The 17,757-nt window shown below is 37.4% G+C and overlaps 2 protein-coding genes across 2 annotated transcripts; both read left to right on the plus strand.

The window, feature by feature from the left end:
* Positions 1-2,939: 2,939 nt before the first annotated feature.
* Positions 2,940-4,801, plus strand: LOC116209429. The gene is made up of 4 exons (XM_031543061.1): positions 2,940-3,445; positions 3,964-4,074; positions 4,196-4,276; positions 4,394-4,801. The coding sequence occupies exons 1-4, from the start codon at positions 3,161-3,163 to the stop codon at positions 4,466-4,468; spliced, it is 552 nt and encodes a 183-aa protein (XP_031398921.1). The 5' UTR covers positions 2,940-3,160; the 3' UTR covers positions 4,469-4,801.
* Positions 4,802-12,029: 7,228 nt separating this feature from the next.
* On the plus strand, positions 12,030-16,477 carry LOC116209205. Its single transcript, XM_031542784.1, has 3 exons — positions 12,030-13,004; positions 14,352-14,553; positions 15,568-16,477. Exons 1-3 carry the CDS (start codon positions 12,252-12,254, stop codon positions 16,047-16,049), a joined length of 1,437 nt encoding a protein of 478 aa, XP_031398644.1. The 5' UTR covers positions 12,030-12,251; the 3' UTR covers positions 16,050-16,477.
* Positions 16,478-17,757: the final 1,280 nt, after the last annotated feature.

Here is a 17,757-nt window from a genome sequence, read left to right on the forward strand (position 1 = left end):
AACAAAAAGGGTTCATAGAAAATGAAAATAGAAATTATGATATGATATAATTGATGAATGGAAAAGGGAAGGTAAGAAAATAAAATAAAAAAACTCTTTTTTTTTTACCTCAAATAACGATGTATTTTTAGCTTATTGAATGAGATCAATTCTTGTTCGAACATTATATCAGTTGACCCTGACCTAGTGATCTTTTTCTTCTGTTAAGTTTCGAATCCCAGCAGTGTAGATCACTTTCCCGCATCGAACAAAGTTTGCCAGAGTCTCGCCTTGTAATTAAATAAAATGAATACTATGCTTAAAATTATTTGAGGAATTAAGGAAGAAAAGGGACAAAAAGGCCCAGTCTTAGGATCTTGTCAGAAAGGTCAGATTAAGCTGCTCTCAGTCTCTTTGTATCAATGCTCTCGGCGTGCTCTGTTAACTATTTCCTTTGCTGCTACGGCTTTATCATTCCTTTCCTTTTTCCCTTCTCTCTCTGTTTTTTTTTTTTTTGCTTGTTCCTGTCACTTTATTATCTCTGTTGATATGTAAATTTTTATTCGGGGTTATGTGATTAAATTGTGTGCAGTGAAGTGGAAGTGAGCCTTACTGTGCAATTCAATCACCCCAAACGTGAGACTTAAGTATGTAATTTGGATTGGGGTCTTGTTTCTGGCTACTCTTGACAATTATTCAATCGGATGTGGTCCGTCAGAGCTCATAATCATCGAGATTGGTCCAAAATTACACCATGGTGATCCAATAAACAACAACAGATTATTGAGACGAGATTATACTTAATAATGCATCTATGAATTTAACAAGATTTTCACTTCTTAGATCTTAATATGTGCCCAACGATGTTTCTAATACTAAAAAATGATTGAGTTACAATGGATTTTTGATTTGTATTAACGTTACAATCTTGTTTTCACTAGTTCAGAATTTTAGACTCGTATTGATTTACAGCTGCTGGTTTACGGTAACTGTAATTATAGTATATAAGTAACAATGAATGTTTGTTACTGTGGATCTCGTATCAATCAAAATTGTTAATTACCTCGACTTAGGCTAATAAGAGGATCTCCATTAAACTACTGATGGAGTCTCTTCTCGTCACAAATGGTATTAAACTCGGACTACAAAGGTGTCATATTCTGCAAAAAGCTGAATTTGTTGCGGCCATAGGTACTACTTCTCTGGAGGAGCATCTCCATCCTAAATTAATATACCAAAAATAAAATACAAAAGAAATACATTAAAAAGTCAAATTTATTTCTTTTTTGGATTATATGCGTCACGATTCCAAATAATTATCTTCAGATTCTGATGATTATATTCCCGAAAATTTTACTGCAGAAATTAAGATTAATAAAAGAAAATGATAATAGGTACATCTGTCAGGTCACCCATGTGAGTGAGGTTTGGGGCAGAGTTGGTGGAGGTTGTGCCCCCCTCAACCAAATGCAGAAATCTTCCATTTGCAAAATAGAAACCGAAGACCAAAAAAAAAAAAAAAAAGGAAATAAAAGCATAAACAAAAGAAAAAAAAGAGATGCGAACATCTCAACGGATAGTTTCATTGGCATTTAGCAAACCATCAAAGTAAAAGGATGAATAAGAGAGGTACAATCAGTTAGAAATTTTTTATGTTTTATAGTATTTAACACCGGCCATCGGACTTCCCGTGCGAAAAATACGCATATTTTACTAAGATATTTCAGGTGGGAGAAGATATAATGTTATGCCCTTCGAATTCAAACCGATAGAAAATGTATGTGTGGGTATATGTTTACATGCTTTGATGTTAACCTAACAACCTACCGATTGAAGCTTTTAGGATTATTTTTTTTAAAACACAATATTGGAATGTCTGACATTCCAAGGATGTTCATCAAATTTTAAGGGGTCTCCATGATTGCAGAGACAGGTTGCAAGACTTTCAGAGACACTCACTCCTGCCTGTCCTGTTGGCTCCCCTCCAAGGTCCCCACAAAGTCCCGATGAAAAGACTCTTTTGTGTAGATACTGCCCTTCCTACTACTAATTTAATTTTATTTTGTTTTTCTTTCCCTTTCCTATATTTTCAATTTGATCAGAAATACCGAAGTACTATTCTATCCGTGAGCTGGTTCAACTGATTCGATCGTACTTATTTTTCTTTAAATAAGATCTTAAGAGGAGATTCTTGTGAATAGAAAAATAATAGATCTACAACTGAGAGAATTCTACTCCTTTTCAATATGGCTCGGATATTAAGTCAAGGTTCATTGACCTTTTTGGATATCAAGTAGTGTACATCAAAAAATATATCAAAGCACTTTAAATATAGATAAATAGTATTAACGTGAGTCGGCTCAAGCGGTTCGACGCTTGTTTCCCGTTTAAGTAAGATCTCGGGTTCGAGTCGTTGTGGTGCAGAAAATTCTTGCTGAGAGAGTTTTACTCCTTAGTAGACTGATCTAATTCAATTGAATTAGTCGCAACTCAATTGAATTTTCGGATATCAAAATTTACAAAAAAAAAAAAAAAGTAAAAAAAGCATAAGGAATGATTTTTTCCATCAATAATTCACTATTTGCCTTTCCATATTTTTTGAATAATTCGAGCAAAATGGAATGTTCCGCTCTACTGATGAACTCGAGACCCCTATTCGAGATCTGATTCGAAAGATGAAGCGCTGGTCGCCAACTATCTTTGGATCACGAGTAGGTAGACGAAAGACCTGAGGTCCGAAAATAAAACCGATTGACGAGAAAAAGAAAAAAAGAACCATAAGAATCTCAAAGTAGTTGGTGGCAGTTGGGTCATTTCAGCTGCGTTTTTTGTCCTTCAGCACTCCATTATTTCCATTTCTTGGAATGGAAAATGATGAAATTGAAAATGAATAAGTAAATAAATAATTAAATAAATAAATAAAGATAAGGTGGCTTCGTCTTCGCTTTATGCCCTCCTCTTTCTTTTTAGAGCCAGCCTGGTTTTTCAAGCATTTTCCTCTTTCTACTTCTCCTCCTCCTCCTCCTTCCCCATTCTCAAAGCAAAAGCCTCGGATTTTGAGAAGGAAAAAGGAAGAGCAAGATCGACCCAGAGAGATACAGAGGCCGAGGCACAGAGAGGTAGTGGAGTTTTTTAAGGAAGGGAAAGCAGTGAAACCCTGGGTTGCTGCAAAGGGGGAATAATGGAGACCAGCGAGCAGCCGCTACCGCAGCCGCCGCCGTCGCTCCCGCCGCCGCACCCTCAGTCGCAGCCGCCGAGGCAGCAGCTGAGCCAGCACCTCTCCGGCAGCCTCAGCTTCAGCAGCCACCTCTCGACCGACGACGAGGACATGTCGAGGTCTGCCCTGTCCACCTTCAGGGCCAAGGAGGAGGAGATCGAGAAGAAGAAGCTGGAGGTCCGGGAGCGGGTCTTGTCCCAGCTGGGTCGGGTCGAGGAGGAGACCAAACGCTTGGCCTTGATCAGAGAGGTAAGCTTACTCAGGAGTTGATGCTTGAATCAGCTGAAAATCTTGGTATCTCGTCGGATTTCTGAGCCAATGAGGTGTTCGAGCTTGTAGATTTGGGATTTCTGGTGTTAATTTCGTCGATTTTGTTCGGAGAAATTCCTGTTAGACCAACTAGAATGTCCGAAATTCATGGCTTAAGCTCAGATTTCTAGAACCTTCTAAAAGATACCTTCTTGCTGCAAGAGTGTGATCTGAGGTACTCTGTTTCGAGAGGATTTTGGATTTCTCCCTAATTTTTGAGAAGGTATCATATACAAATCAAATGAGGGTTGGAACAGATTTATACAATTTGAGCACACAAAAGAAATCATGGGTTTCCGCTCTAATGTTAATGAAGAAACTTGCTAGATGCCTTCCGGCTGGTGAAAGGATGGGAATTTCCTAGTTTTGGGCATAGTTTGCTCTGTTTGAAGCTGTGATTGATCTAATATATGTCCCGGCAAAGGGTATTCTTACTGAAAATGGGAAATTTTCTGCAGGAGCTTGAAACCTTGTCTGATCCTATGAGGAAGGAAGTCGGGGTGGTTCGCAAGAAGATCGATGTGGTAAACAAGGAATTGAAACCATTGGGGCACATTTGCCAGAAGAAGGTGATGGACTAATACACTTGTTAGTCAGTACTGAAAGATTATAATTTATATCTCTTCATCGAAGATTTAGGTACAATTGCAGAACTTGATTGTATATACATGAATGTGCTGTGCTTCTCAGGAGAGAGAGTACAAGGAGGCACTCGAGGCTTTCAATGAGAAGAACAAGGAGAAAGTACAGCTCATCAACAAGTTGATGGAGGTTTGTATATATTGATTGATCAATGCAAATTCCTCTGAACCATCAATCACTGCTGTGACTCTCTTGGACATAATTACTCTAGATACTGGATACTTAATTGAATTTGGGTGGTTGCAGCTGGTGAGCGAGAGCGAGAAGATGAGGCTGAAGAAGCTGGAGGAGCTGAGCAAGAGCGTAGAGTCTCTGCAATGAGGGGCCGGCAATCTTAGCTCGGAGAAGGAAATCTCCATCCATGGCTGATGATGACAGATAAAAATTAGGTTCTGGTGTGATTGTATGTAAAATTTGTTGAAATTGTCTGCTTAATCTTCATAATTTGATGGGGTGTTTTCTCCTTTCTTCTTTTTGTGATTTTTCCTATTTTGGTTTTCATGGGTTTGGTGTTAATTTGTAGTGTCCTCTTTGGTTTCGTTTCAACTTAGCATTTTGATGTGTCAATGGAACATTAACTAAAGTTTAGGATGGGGACATGTTCCCAAAAAGAACACAGGATTTGTAAAACTGATAATTGGGTCACACTCTCAACTCTCCACTCTGCTGCTTCTTCTTCCTCCCTCTCCTTCATCTGTCTTCAATCTTCATGAATGCGCCTTTCTGTGCTGAAAATTGAAAAAAAAAATATTATATCAAAAAAAAATTTAATGGGTTTTGGTTGGCATGGAATTTCTTCTTGTATTTTCTGGTTGCAAGAAATGAATTAATTGGTGACGAGACAAAGTTTGGGTTCTCTTTAGGAAGAGATTACTTTTTTTTTTCTTGTTTTTTTTTTGGTTTTGGGGGGGGGGGGGGGGGGGGGGGGGGGGGGGGGGGGGGTTTACTATGGGATTATTGTACTGTACATAATCCGTGAAAGACTGGCGCAATTCCAATGACGAGATTGCGTTGATTTATGTGGACTGGTCAATGTAGAGAAAATAAGTAAGATAGGAAGACCATAGAAACAATTAAGAAATATTCCAAAGTAAATAAAATATAATGGATTGACTTAAGAACAAGAAGAGATTAAGAGAGCAACCTTGATATACGACAAGTTTTTACAACTAAAGACGGTCAATTTAAGTTCCAACGTTATTATTATCTCGAGGGATGGAATTTGTTCTTTCCTGGATGCTTTGTACCTGGAAACTAAATCAAACATACAGTACTGAATGATTTCAGATAAACAAATTGGACCATTGGGAATTGTCTAGTTAGTAGAGGAGATTACTTTATGATTATATATATGTGTGTGTGTGTGTGTGTGTGTGTGTTGTGCTGTTTTTAAGGTCAAACTTGAAGGCTGATTGCAATGAAAAGCTTAATCATTGTTCACATTTCCCATTCTTCAGAGTTACCATGCATGAGGTAATCCCTATTAACATAACAAGAAAAGATTCAAAATAATTAATTGCTTGGATTAGACTGACGAGGTTAACTTTCTGGTCTTTGTATTATAAAAGGGCAAAACTAAAACGGGTGCTTAATTAAACCATGTAGGTGGATCGGCCAATTGGTTAAATAAGTGGACCGAACCACACATACAGATGTCTCTTCTTCGACTTGCTCGACTCGGCATACGATCATAGAGGGACTGGTGTTGGATTTGTACACAGTACTAACCAAGTAGATGTGCAAGATGAAAGGTAAATAAATGTACACGGTACATATAAATAGAGGGTATATTTACCTTCTTTTTTTTTAGATGGAAGGGTAATTCTTTATTTAGCCGATCAGTAAAAAAGGGCAAGATTATCTCCGGGATTTGGAAAATCAGGAACAAATAAATTTGCCATGATCATTTTCTGGCTGCTCCTTCCAGATGAAGACATAGAAGGGCTTCTTTTATAATCCTTTTCCAGCAACAATTTTTTATCATTATATAAAAGTCTCAAAAGAAAAATAAAGGGAGGTAAAAGGTAACGCATAAAGTGAAAAGTTTTACAGCCGTCTTTGCACAATATGGAAGGACAAAGCAGGCCAAAGCAGCATCTTATCCGACGAGTGGACACTACATATTTCACTTTTCTTCATGAATACTCTAAGCATAAAATTCCACTTGTTCATTACTGTGAAAAGTTGGAGAGGAAATTTCTCCGGGAAAGTGAACCAAACCGAATCTCTATCCTCCCAGCCTCTGCCTGAAGTGTATATATATATATATATATTATGAAACATGAACTTATGATATATATATATGTGTGTGTGTGTGTGCGCGCGCAAGGAAACTACTCATGAATAATATAGAGTACATAAATTCACTTGGAATGTTAATGAGGTCAGCCAAACTCCCAAGCACGGTCCATCGTGGCAGCCAAGAGTATCCATTAATTAATGGCTCGCTCCACCAAGTCTTTTTTCGACGATGGATGCTTAATATATGTATCTATCCTATAAACTCATGAGATTTGGAGTCTGTAATGTAATCGATTTGAGGGGCTCTAGCTAGCTATAATTAATTAAGTTGCCGAACCCATCGTCGTTCAATCTACAAAAGGATGCTATTTATATCCCTAATCAAGCTATCTATAACTTCTCAAATATTCAATTGAAAAAAGGGAACGAAAAATAAATTGTTGTATCGATTACACAAGCAATAATAGAAAATAGACTTAGATTAGGCAGGCAAGCTACCATATTGTGGCAAGCTTAATTCAATTTCCAAGCAACTTTACTTTTCCTTTTGATCAAATGGCTAGCCATGGGCTTATATATTATATGGGCTCTGATATTGAGCTCTATTGGGCCACCATTAGGCAAAGAATAGAGGAATCCTAGAACGATCCATTGGCAGACCATGCAAGAAGACTGCTAGCTGGCGTTGCGGCGTCGTTCGTGGGTGCATGTCTGCATGAAGATGCAGACAGACAGGCGACGTCTAACTCTGACCTCCCTGATAAAACAAAACTCATATATATTGTGGAAATAATAATAATAATAATAATAAGAACCAATGGTTGAAGGCCGCATGTATATATTATATTGTTTTTGTGCAAAATGGAATCTATTACATGTTTGCTGGATAGTGAGACATTTCACGACATATGTGGATTTTGGAAGATATATTATATGCTCCGAATTGTTATTAATTAATCGATTCTTATTAGCAACGATTACTACACCTATATTTGTCTCCTCCAAGACTGACATGCATGCATGAATTTGTATAGTCGTGCATATAAATATTTCCAACCAGAAAAAAGAAAATGGATACACGAATTTAGACAAATTGAGAAGAACGCATCAACCACCCGCCCCGCATGACTGTCGGGAAGCGTATAGTTAGAGAAAGGAGCATTTTTCTGAAATAAATCGACGAGATTTCACGTTATTAAGCCACGTATATTCTCTCGAAAGATTTGGTACGGTGTATGCGATCTAAACGAACAAGGAGGCCTCACTAGCCACTCCCAAAAGTTACCAAAACCCATTATGAATGGAAGGAAAATACCAAAGATCTCATTCGAGGCTTTTCGCCTTTTTGGTTAGGGTAGAGAGGAGACGAGGCCTGTCGAGCCGAAGAGTAATAATGCGCCTTCCGTTGTCAATTCCTGTCTCCTATTATTCCCATTTTTGTTCGGTAGAATTAACATTTCCATTCCCTTTTCCCCTTATAATTATGATTTTTGTCATCATAAGCAACCAAATCAATCAGTATAAAAATATTAAATAGAACGTAGCGCTATGACGCATGTTTTTTTTTTCTGTTAATCTTAGACGTTTCAAATTCGATACTCGTTGTGAGACTATTTATAAATTTATTAGAATTTTTTATTTTATTATATTAGACTTATGGACTTTTCTTATAACTGAAAGAAGAAAATCAATATGAATATATATCATGCAAATTCAATGAATTTTGTCATACGAAATAGAATCCTATGTAGAAATAAGAAGAGAAGGACCGGAGGGACCTGGAGGAGAGAGACCATTCATGAGTTGAGAGCTACATGCAAGAGTCCAAGAATGGAGGCGTACAAAAGAATCCGACAGCCTCTGACACGTGGATACTGATCCCTCCCCAGCACGTGCAGAATTCGGTCAATGGGACGACCTCTCTGGTGCAAACTTAAGTGAATGTTGTACCCCCTTGTCCTCGTCCTCGACTCGACGGTGCTACTTACCCCCCCAATTTTTTTTTTTTCATTTTCCCCTTTATACTAAATAGTAGCACAAGTCCACGCATCATCTGATATATATTTTGAAGTTCAATACTAATCTAAATTCAAACTGGATCGATTTACTGAAATATAAATTTTTTTTCAATCGCAAATATTTTCCATGCGCAAGATTCGAATTACATGAATCAATCCACATTGATAGCATAAGTCCATTTTCTTATAGCATGATTGTTTCATATATTTCCTTACAAAACAGATTACATGTTTTTCTCACCAGTAAATTGTTATTGATCTTTTTGGTAGTACCAATGTATAAATTTTGGCATATAGATTTTGAGGCAAGCTATAGAAACCCTAAAGCTATAGAATTCAGCCAAAAAAAAATGCAAAAAAGAAAAAGGGCAAGCTATGGAAACCGTTGCCTGCTTCGCCCATGTTTCTATCCCTCTTCGTATAATCGAATAATATGTGTCATTCATGTAATAATCATGTGAATTATACGATTTAAGAATGATCACTGAATACCACATGATCTCAACAACTCTCGTTTGTTTTTTTTACTAGATGACCAAAGGATCAAGTGCGTGAATGAAATTAGTCATTTTAAGTGGTAGTATATTAATGTTAATATTTTTTTTGATGAATTATATTACTATGAATATATATGGATCGATATATGCATGAATGAAATTAGTCGTTTTAAGTGATAGTATATTACTATTAATATTTTTTTTGATGAATTATATTACTATGAATATATATAGCTCAATATATAGGATAAAGTTTTGAATTAAAGGCGATGGATGAAATGGACTGTACAGAGCGAAACGAGGGGGTACGAACATCTGAATCGTCCACCCACGCCCATATGTATATACAGCCACTGGCTACGTGGAAGTGCGCAAGTGCATGAAACCATGATTGCCCCCCCCCCCCCCCCCCCCCCCCTTCTTTTTTTAACCCATTTCACTGGGGGCAGGAAGGAAAATACCGGGTGAGTAAAAGTCAAGCGACAGTCATCGAAATCAACGGCTGAGACGAAAGATAGAAAGAATGCTAGTAATCCTGTCGGTTCGCTATAACTATGATTCACCGGTCACCCGTGCTCGCCCCTGCTTTTGTCGTTTTCTACGACCGTCCAGCACTGGTGCGGACGCTTGAATAAGTATCGTGGACTTCACCGGATAATTTATCAAATTTTAAATAGAGAGCTGCATATCACAGCACAAGTGTTAGTTTTATTTTGCATTTTTGTTCGTTATTATCTATAGTGGAAAACTTCCCAGGGCCTAAATGGAAAAAAGCTTAAAATGTTGGCATACATCGCAAGAATATTTTTGGGGCTATAATAGGGGACGATCGAACTCAAATGGACTTCTTAACTATTTTATTCAGAAATTAAAAAAAAAAAAACTTCTTAGCTTTAGGTTTAGGTCTCAGAGACTTGGGGTACGATAGAGGGGATCTGAACTCGAAAGGACCTAGCTATAGCTAGGCTTATTTCAGAGACTATACATTAGAAGAACTTTTTTATTTTTCGGTGGTTTACATAAGAAGAATTTACTATTTTAATATGTAGAAACATCTAATAGCTACATTAATGACTGATCTGTGGCTTTCCTATTGACCTATTATACATGTTATTTCTGAGCGAGAATAACTATTTTCTTAGTGCTGAAATGAAAGATGATTCTTTTTTTTTTTTCGGCAGGCGAAAGATGATTCTCTTAACTAAGTATGCCAGGCACTAATTGCTAGAAAAATCCTACAGAAAAGGTTTTTTTTTTTTTTTAAAGGAAAAACTACCAAGTTGAAGATCATGGGGCTAAGCTAAACCGTGCATCTATATATATATATATATAAAAAGTTATATCTCCCGTAATAAATAGAGTTAAAAAAGTAATTTTATATATGATATACGGTCATAAAGGTGAATGTTTAAATAAATAATTATAAATGTACATACAATTCGACTAAATTAGTAAATGCATGTAAATTATTAGATACTTAATAATTTTATTATACAAGCATATTTTTTATTTAAAATATATAATCTCAAAATTTATTTATAAAAATACAATTTCTTAAAAAATATTTATAAATTTTTTTTGACATAATTAGTAACTAAAATAAAATATACTATATATATGCAGTAAGTACGTGAAATATTGAACACTTTTGAAATGTTAATAATAGATAAATCTATTTAAAAATTATTAAAAAAGGATGATTTGCACTTCTTTTTTTACGAAATATATGGAGGTCATTTATTACAATTGTTTTTAGAATATGATATTTAAGAAATTAAAATATGTTTTCTAAGTAATAATATCATTTTCTTCATCCATATTTGATATTATAATTAATCTTTAATTATTATGAATTTATTATTGTATATATTAATATTTGAATGTTTTCAATTTAAGAATATATATATATATAACTTAATGAAAAATTAATTATGATGTCAAATTTTTTGAAAAACCATCTAAAAATAACAATAACTCGTGAATCATATTGGTGTGAGATTGTAGTGCAGTGTGCCACTCTATCACCTAATATTATCGAATTGAGATTTCATACTCTTTTATTAATTGTTAAAAATTTATATTTTATTGTACTAGATTTATTAATTTTTGTTATAATTTAAATGTATATATATATATTTACTGTCCTCTCCTGCAGGTCTCCCAGCTGTAAAGCAAATGAAATTAAGAGAGGAGCATGCAGCAGGGTTGCAGTACGTGAAAAGATATAAAGAGGTAAGTTTCGATTGACAGAAAGCGTAGCATAGTATAAGTAAATTACTGTGACTGCACTTTTGTCCTGTCGAGCCCCCCCCCCCCCCCCCAATAATAGAAATATACCAAAATTTTATATATATATATGAGTATACTGTGCTCCTTATTTGATTATCAATATATATACATATATCTTTGTGTTTTTATATAGAGGTTGCATAATATAATAACCGGTACTGTAGAACCATCTTTCTGATCTCTATCCCACCATCTTTCTAATGCAACCATGAAAACATGTGATATATATATATATATATCCAACTACTAACTATTCATGACTAATTCCATTAGAGTGAACTAAATAAAATATAAAAGTCTTTTCTTAACCGCTAGCCTCGTGTTATAAATGCTTGGAAGAACAAACCATGTCCAACCACCTCCAAGTCCTGCTCAAACTGCAACTTCATTGCCCCAATAGACCAAGTAATCAGTTCTAAACACATCAACCTCGTAGAGACAAGAGAAACAAATTAATTATACATGAAAGAGTTTTTGCTCTATCATGTTATTCATATTCATTGAATATATACACATTTTTATTCATATATCTTGTTGCATCTTATGTAATTTATCTCCATTTCCAATAGTGCCATGCCTTTTTTTAATTATTATTATTATTTCTTCTATTCTTTTTCCTATTGGTCTAATCGAATAAAAAGGGACAAGATCTCTCCTAGGATATCCAGTAGAAATGCTAAAAAGGAAAAGACCATCCTAGACGCCACATCCTCTCCTCTTCCCTAGAGCTGTCCCTATTGTACACTGCCTAGCTAGAGGCCTATATGTTCATAATAATTTAATAATAATTACACCAATAATTATTCCCATTCAACAGCAATTAATATTTTTTTTCTGCCCCGTTCCTCTAACCTCCATGATTTTAAATCCACCAGCTCTCCCATCCCTTCATTCCTTCCTTCTCCTTCCCCTGTCTCTCTCCTCTCTTATACCAAAGTTTCCATCTTTCACATTCAAAAAAACACTTCCTTTTCACCAAATTCATATATCCTCCTTATGCCTTAGGTGCTGAATCCCACAAACCTAAACACATCCCCATCTCTTTCTTCCTCATCAGTGATGAAGATGGGCCAGAAGCATTTACACGAGCTGCTGGGAGAAGACCAAGAACCCTTCCTTCTCAACTCCTTCGTCGACGACAGGAGCTTCCGCATTGTTAGGAGACAGCCCGTTGAATCCCAACTACAGCTTAAGAAACAGAGGCCCGCTTCGCGGAACTTGATATTCTCTGGAAACCTCAGTAAGGTCTCCTGCTTTACCGCATTCCTCGACTCTCCCAAACCTAGACGATCCCCGATACGCTTCGAACTCCGGTCTCCTAAGAGCCCCGGCTCCACCTCCCTCCATGTGCCCGGGGAAACAGCTGCCCTGCTGCTTGAAGCAGCTCTCAGGATACAGAAGAACTTTGCTCCGACTACGCCTCCTAGGCCATCGAGTGGGATCCCGGGATTCCGACTATTCAGGTCGTTGCTGAAGAGGCTGACGCACCGTAGTTGGACTGGGAAAGTGAAGCAGAGGAGCAGCTGCGAAGAACCGAGTTGCTGCGCTTGCAGTGGTAGTGATGGTGATGGTGAGAGGCAATGTTCTTCTTCAGGGATTGAGGCAGAGTGGGGCAGTGGCTTTCAAGAATATGACGGGAATGTCGGGTTTGAGCCACTGGCAAGAGACAGTAAAGAGGTTTGTGTTTGCCGTGATGAGAAGTTCTGCGAGAGCCCCTTCAGGTTTGTGCTCCAAGGAAGCCCTCACTTCAGTCATCATACGCCGGAAATCACATCATCAGCGAAGTCGTCTTCGATCCGCCATCTCTCAAAGGTCCGCCAACTTCATTTTATTGTTTTAACCAACAACAACGTAATTATAAGACTATTATTGGTTGATGACATAATTTAATATTCATTAATTTTCTTCATACGTAATAATCGATATAGGCCTCTCGTGACTCACCGCGAGGCCATTGTCAGCCAAAAAAAATCGTATCACGGTTCCAAAATTCACAAAGAAATTTAATTCTCGATTTCGATGGCCTGGAAAAGTTTTAACCTTTTTCTTTTTGTCACATTTGTGATTGTGATTTCCCATCAAACGTTGAGCATGTCTTTGCACGTAACGCATCTTCGAGAATATAAGCAAAATGCATATAATCACAAGAAACCGACAAAGATTTTGTTTGTTCTTTCTGCTCTTGTTCGCCAATGAAAAGCCGACAACACCTTTTAGGAAAAAATATTTGGCTAATAACCAAAAAAAATATTAAACTTTTCATATTTTAAAGATTTTAATACGAAATTTTTTTCTTTAACCAATTAAATCACAAACTATCGTTGATAACAATGTTAGTACGCCTTCAATTTCTTCTCTAATTTTAACTGAAATTGCTTACGTGTACATAACGGGCGTAACATGGCTCACGATGATTGGTCAAGTAAGTCCCAAATTTTTTAAAAAAAAAATTGAAAATTTAAAAAGAAAAAGAAAAAAAAAAGCCCGAAGTGAAGAGGGAGGTGACCGACGTTGAGGCCTCCACCAATCGGAATCGAAAAACCCCGCCGTCAACTACCTTTTCTTCTTTTTTTTCTTTTCGATTCCAACCGGTGCGGGCTTCGACCACCCCCCCTAGTTGGGGTCACTGGAGACAGCATATGTCACCAACGACCCCCAATTTGGAGGGTGCGGGATGGCGTCAAGGCCCCCACCACCGGCCACCTCCCCTCCTCCTCACTTTCGGCCTCTTTTTTTTTTTTTTTTTTCTAAATTTTCAGAATTTTTTAATTTTTTTTTAAATGTGGCGATCCACTCGGCCAATCACCATGAGCTACGTGATACCGTCACATACAAGTCAGCAATTCTAGTTAAAATTAACAGAGATATTAACAGTGTGCTAATATTGTTATTAAATCGATAGTTTGTGATTTAGTTTATTAAAGAAAAAAGTTTGTACCAAAATTGTTAAAATGTTAAATGTTTTGAAATTTTTTTTTTTTGGTTATCAATCCAAAAATATTTTCTTAATACCATTACACCAATGGCTGTCCAGCTTTTAAATTTTTTAATAATCCCCCGGTAATTGGTCAACGACCACGTAATTTGGTTTTTCTCTCTTTTGCACAAACGAACAAATCACCCCTTAATTAATCCGTTTGTCATCTATTGATGAAACAGGACAAAGGTAGCTCTGACCCGGACAGCTTAAAAAAATTGATGGGGGACCATGAAGAGGACGAAGAAGAGAAAGAGCAGTGCAGTCCTGTGTGCGTACTCGACCCTCCATTCGAGGACGACAACGATGATGAAGATGCACATGGACACGTGGACGGTGGTATTAACAGTTTCGATTACGAGAGAAGCTTCGCCGTTGTACAGAGTAAGTAGAAACCAAGAAACCAAAACCCAGATTAATGAGGATGCCATGATTGGGTTTGTTCACGTGTGTTATCGTTTTCGGGTTTTCTTGATATGTCCTGCGAATGCCATCTTGTATGTTTCTGAGTTTGTTGTCTAGTCTTCATCAAGTACCTAATTATTTTATTTATTTTCTTAATAATATTGAAAAAGGAGCTCTTTTTTTGTTTTTAACCAGAATGCTTTGTTTGGAAACAAGTTGGAAGTTCATTATCATATGATTGTGCTGATATTTCAAAATCAGCAAATCTTGATGTGGGTTCCATACGGAGATTGATACAAATATCAGTGGACGCTTTTATGATTGTAAAACATTGCAGACATCTTTCCGTTTAGGAGATACGGTACTGAATTCTCTTGCAGTCGTTGTCCCCCCCGGGCCCCCAGCCATTCTGCAGATTATTATTCGTGTTTTTGGCAATGACTGTTCATAAATTTTCCTAACCGAGATTTTTTAGAAGATTTTCTCTTGTTGACACGGGTTAGGATCACTTAGAAAGATTATACATATACGTGGAGGACTTCTCGATTCGGGATAATCCGAGAACAGGACCACGGGACGCTGCCAGCAGTATTCTAATGAAAAAATAACCTTTACTTAGCAGAAGATTGCTTGGTTGACATTGACTGTCACAACTTAGTGGGTCTGTTGTTGCTGCTTCAGTTCCTCTGAATTGATTGCAGGCCACAGCAATCATTTCTCTCTCATATTCAAAATTTCAGGGATGTGGGACTGTGCAGTGTGCACTTAATTGATATATATTTTCCTTTGATGGATATTGTTTGATTATCTTGTCAGCAGACCAAATTTAGAGCAGGGTTATGACACCTTATGCCCGACTAACCTCTCCGAGCGGCATTAGCAGCACATGATAGTTAAAGCGGCTGTTGCAACTTTTCTTGCAATATAATGTTTCTTGTAATCTATAAACCAGCGAAACGAGGTATTGATCTTTTACCGGCTTTGTGGTTTCAGGGGCAAAACAGCAGCTCCTGCGCAAGCTCTACAGGTTCGAGAAGCTCGCGGAGCTGGAACCAGTCGAACTCGAGAAAAGGCTGCTGGAACAAGACAGTGAAGAAGATGATGGAACTAATGAGATGGAATCTGCTGTTTTTTCTCTTGAAGAAGTGCTTGGGAAGAGCACTCAAGAGCAAGAGAAAATCCCAGATGGTGCGACTGAATTGGTCAAGTGTGTCTTAGCAGAGGAAGATCGGAAACAGTATTGCTCCGAGGACCGTGAGTCTGTGACAAGGGGGTTCTGCAAGAGGTTGCTGCTGTGGAGGGAGGCAGATTTCAATAAGATTGATATGATGGTGGAACGAGATCTGAGGGGAGATCTCGATGGTTGGATGAACAGAGATCAAGAACAGGTTGGAGAGGCTGCAAGGGAGATTGAAATCGCCATCTTCGGGTTGATGCTAGGGGAGTTGGCTGAAGAGCTACTCAGTCTCCCGTGACTGTGATCTGGAAAAAGTCTCTGAAGTATCTCGCCAATGTAAATTTTTGGTTCGACTCCCTACTAATATGTACCACCGGGTTTCATGCCATGTTCGTTACGAAGAAATGGAAAGCGAGGCAGGAAGGAGTCTATACAAAACCAGAGTAATTCTATGTGGCGGCTCCATTCCTTCCCATTTCATTCCTTCGCAACGATCATGGACATGGATGGGGGATATTATAAGTCTATTTAGAGCCTCACGGTCTAACTTGTATCCCCTACGCATTGATAAGTTAGAGAGGTTATGAAAAATTGGACTAAGCAAACTAAGACGAAATCCGTAGTAATTAACATATATATTCTTTTCCTTTTCCTCTGTTGATTTCCTCAGATTGTGTAATCTGTTAATTTATAAAAGTTAGCACAGTTTATGCGAGTGAAGAAAAATGATCTCTCCATTACATGAAATTGTACAACACGAACAGGGGGCGACATCTAAGTAACGAAAACTGAATCCGTCTTTAATTACTTATTTGGTCTTCCTTCAACGTTATCGTTTAATTTCTTCAATGAGGACTCCTTCGATGTCCACTATTCGAACTTTAAGGTGCCCAAGCTTTCTCGTTAGCTCCTTCACCAGTAATACTGCAGCACCTCGTTGCTGTCCAGGAGTATAGCTAGCCAATGGCGACATTCGAACTGATCAACGCCATGCAGAGGGGATATAATTCTATCTTCTGAGAAAATCATGAAACAATCTGCAGCAATCTGGTGTTGACATCTCTATGTCTATGCAGGTATAATTGTTTGAATCATGCCCTCGGTCCTGAGAGGGGGTGGTAGTTTATATAGGAGGACATGTCAGGAGGGGTCCATCCGCGACTGGTCAAACTTCCGAGCGTGCATAGCTGTTACTCGTTTTTTGCCCTTTCTATAGGCTGAAGCAGCCTCACAGTCACAGTTCCACGCCTTTGGCTTTGACCACGAAAATTGACAAAAATGGAGACATTTTTTAATCTTTTTTAGGAGGGGGTTTGGATTAATATGAGGTTGATCCTGATGAAGACTTTATGTAAATGTACGATTTATATGAATTTTTTTCGATAAAAGCACAATTTATACTTATTGAGATTGACTTTTTCGGTTAAAATGGATGACTTAATCATATTATCACTATTAGGAACTTCTTTTTTCATTTTGAATTTTTTTTTAAAAACTGAGGAATATTGCTATGGTAATTTCGAGAGATCAAGTATTAAACATTATCCCCCTCCAACAAGTCCACTTTTCCAACTTGATCATGTTTACCACTCAATTAACACTTTGTTGATATTAGAAACTTAAATACATAAAGTGGTCACTTTAAGAAATGGTATATTTGTAAAAATTTATCAAGACATTTACCCGGAAAAAACAAAACCATCACTTGGGAGAGTTGTATAGGCCTTTCTCTCTCTCCTTTTTCCTTCATTATCTCAAGTATGTGCAGATGTATATTCAAAAGTGGACTGATTAATCCAAGCTTGAGCCGATTCGATCCAGTAAGGGATTAAATTTTCCAAATTATAAATTTTTTTCTACTCACAAGATTTCAATATAAAAAAAATAAAATTGCTCTCTCCCTGTTCTCTCTCCACCCTTCCCCTATCCCTCGCCTTCCTCCACTAAGGCCTGGGTTTCTCGACCTTATGGATCAATCTTCTCCCTCAAACTTTCCTCCTGCCCTA

This window comes from Punica granatum, chromosome 5 (assembly GCF_007655135.1).
Source record: "Punica granatum isolate Tunisia-2019 chromosome 5, ASM765513v2, whole genome shotgun sequence".
Lineage (NCBI taxonomy): Eukaryota > Viridiplantae > Streptophyta > Magnoliopsida > Myrtales > Lythraceae > Punica > Punica granatum.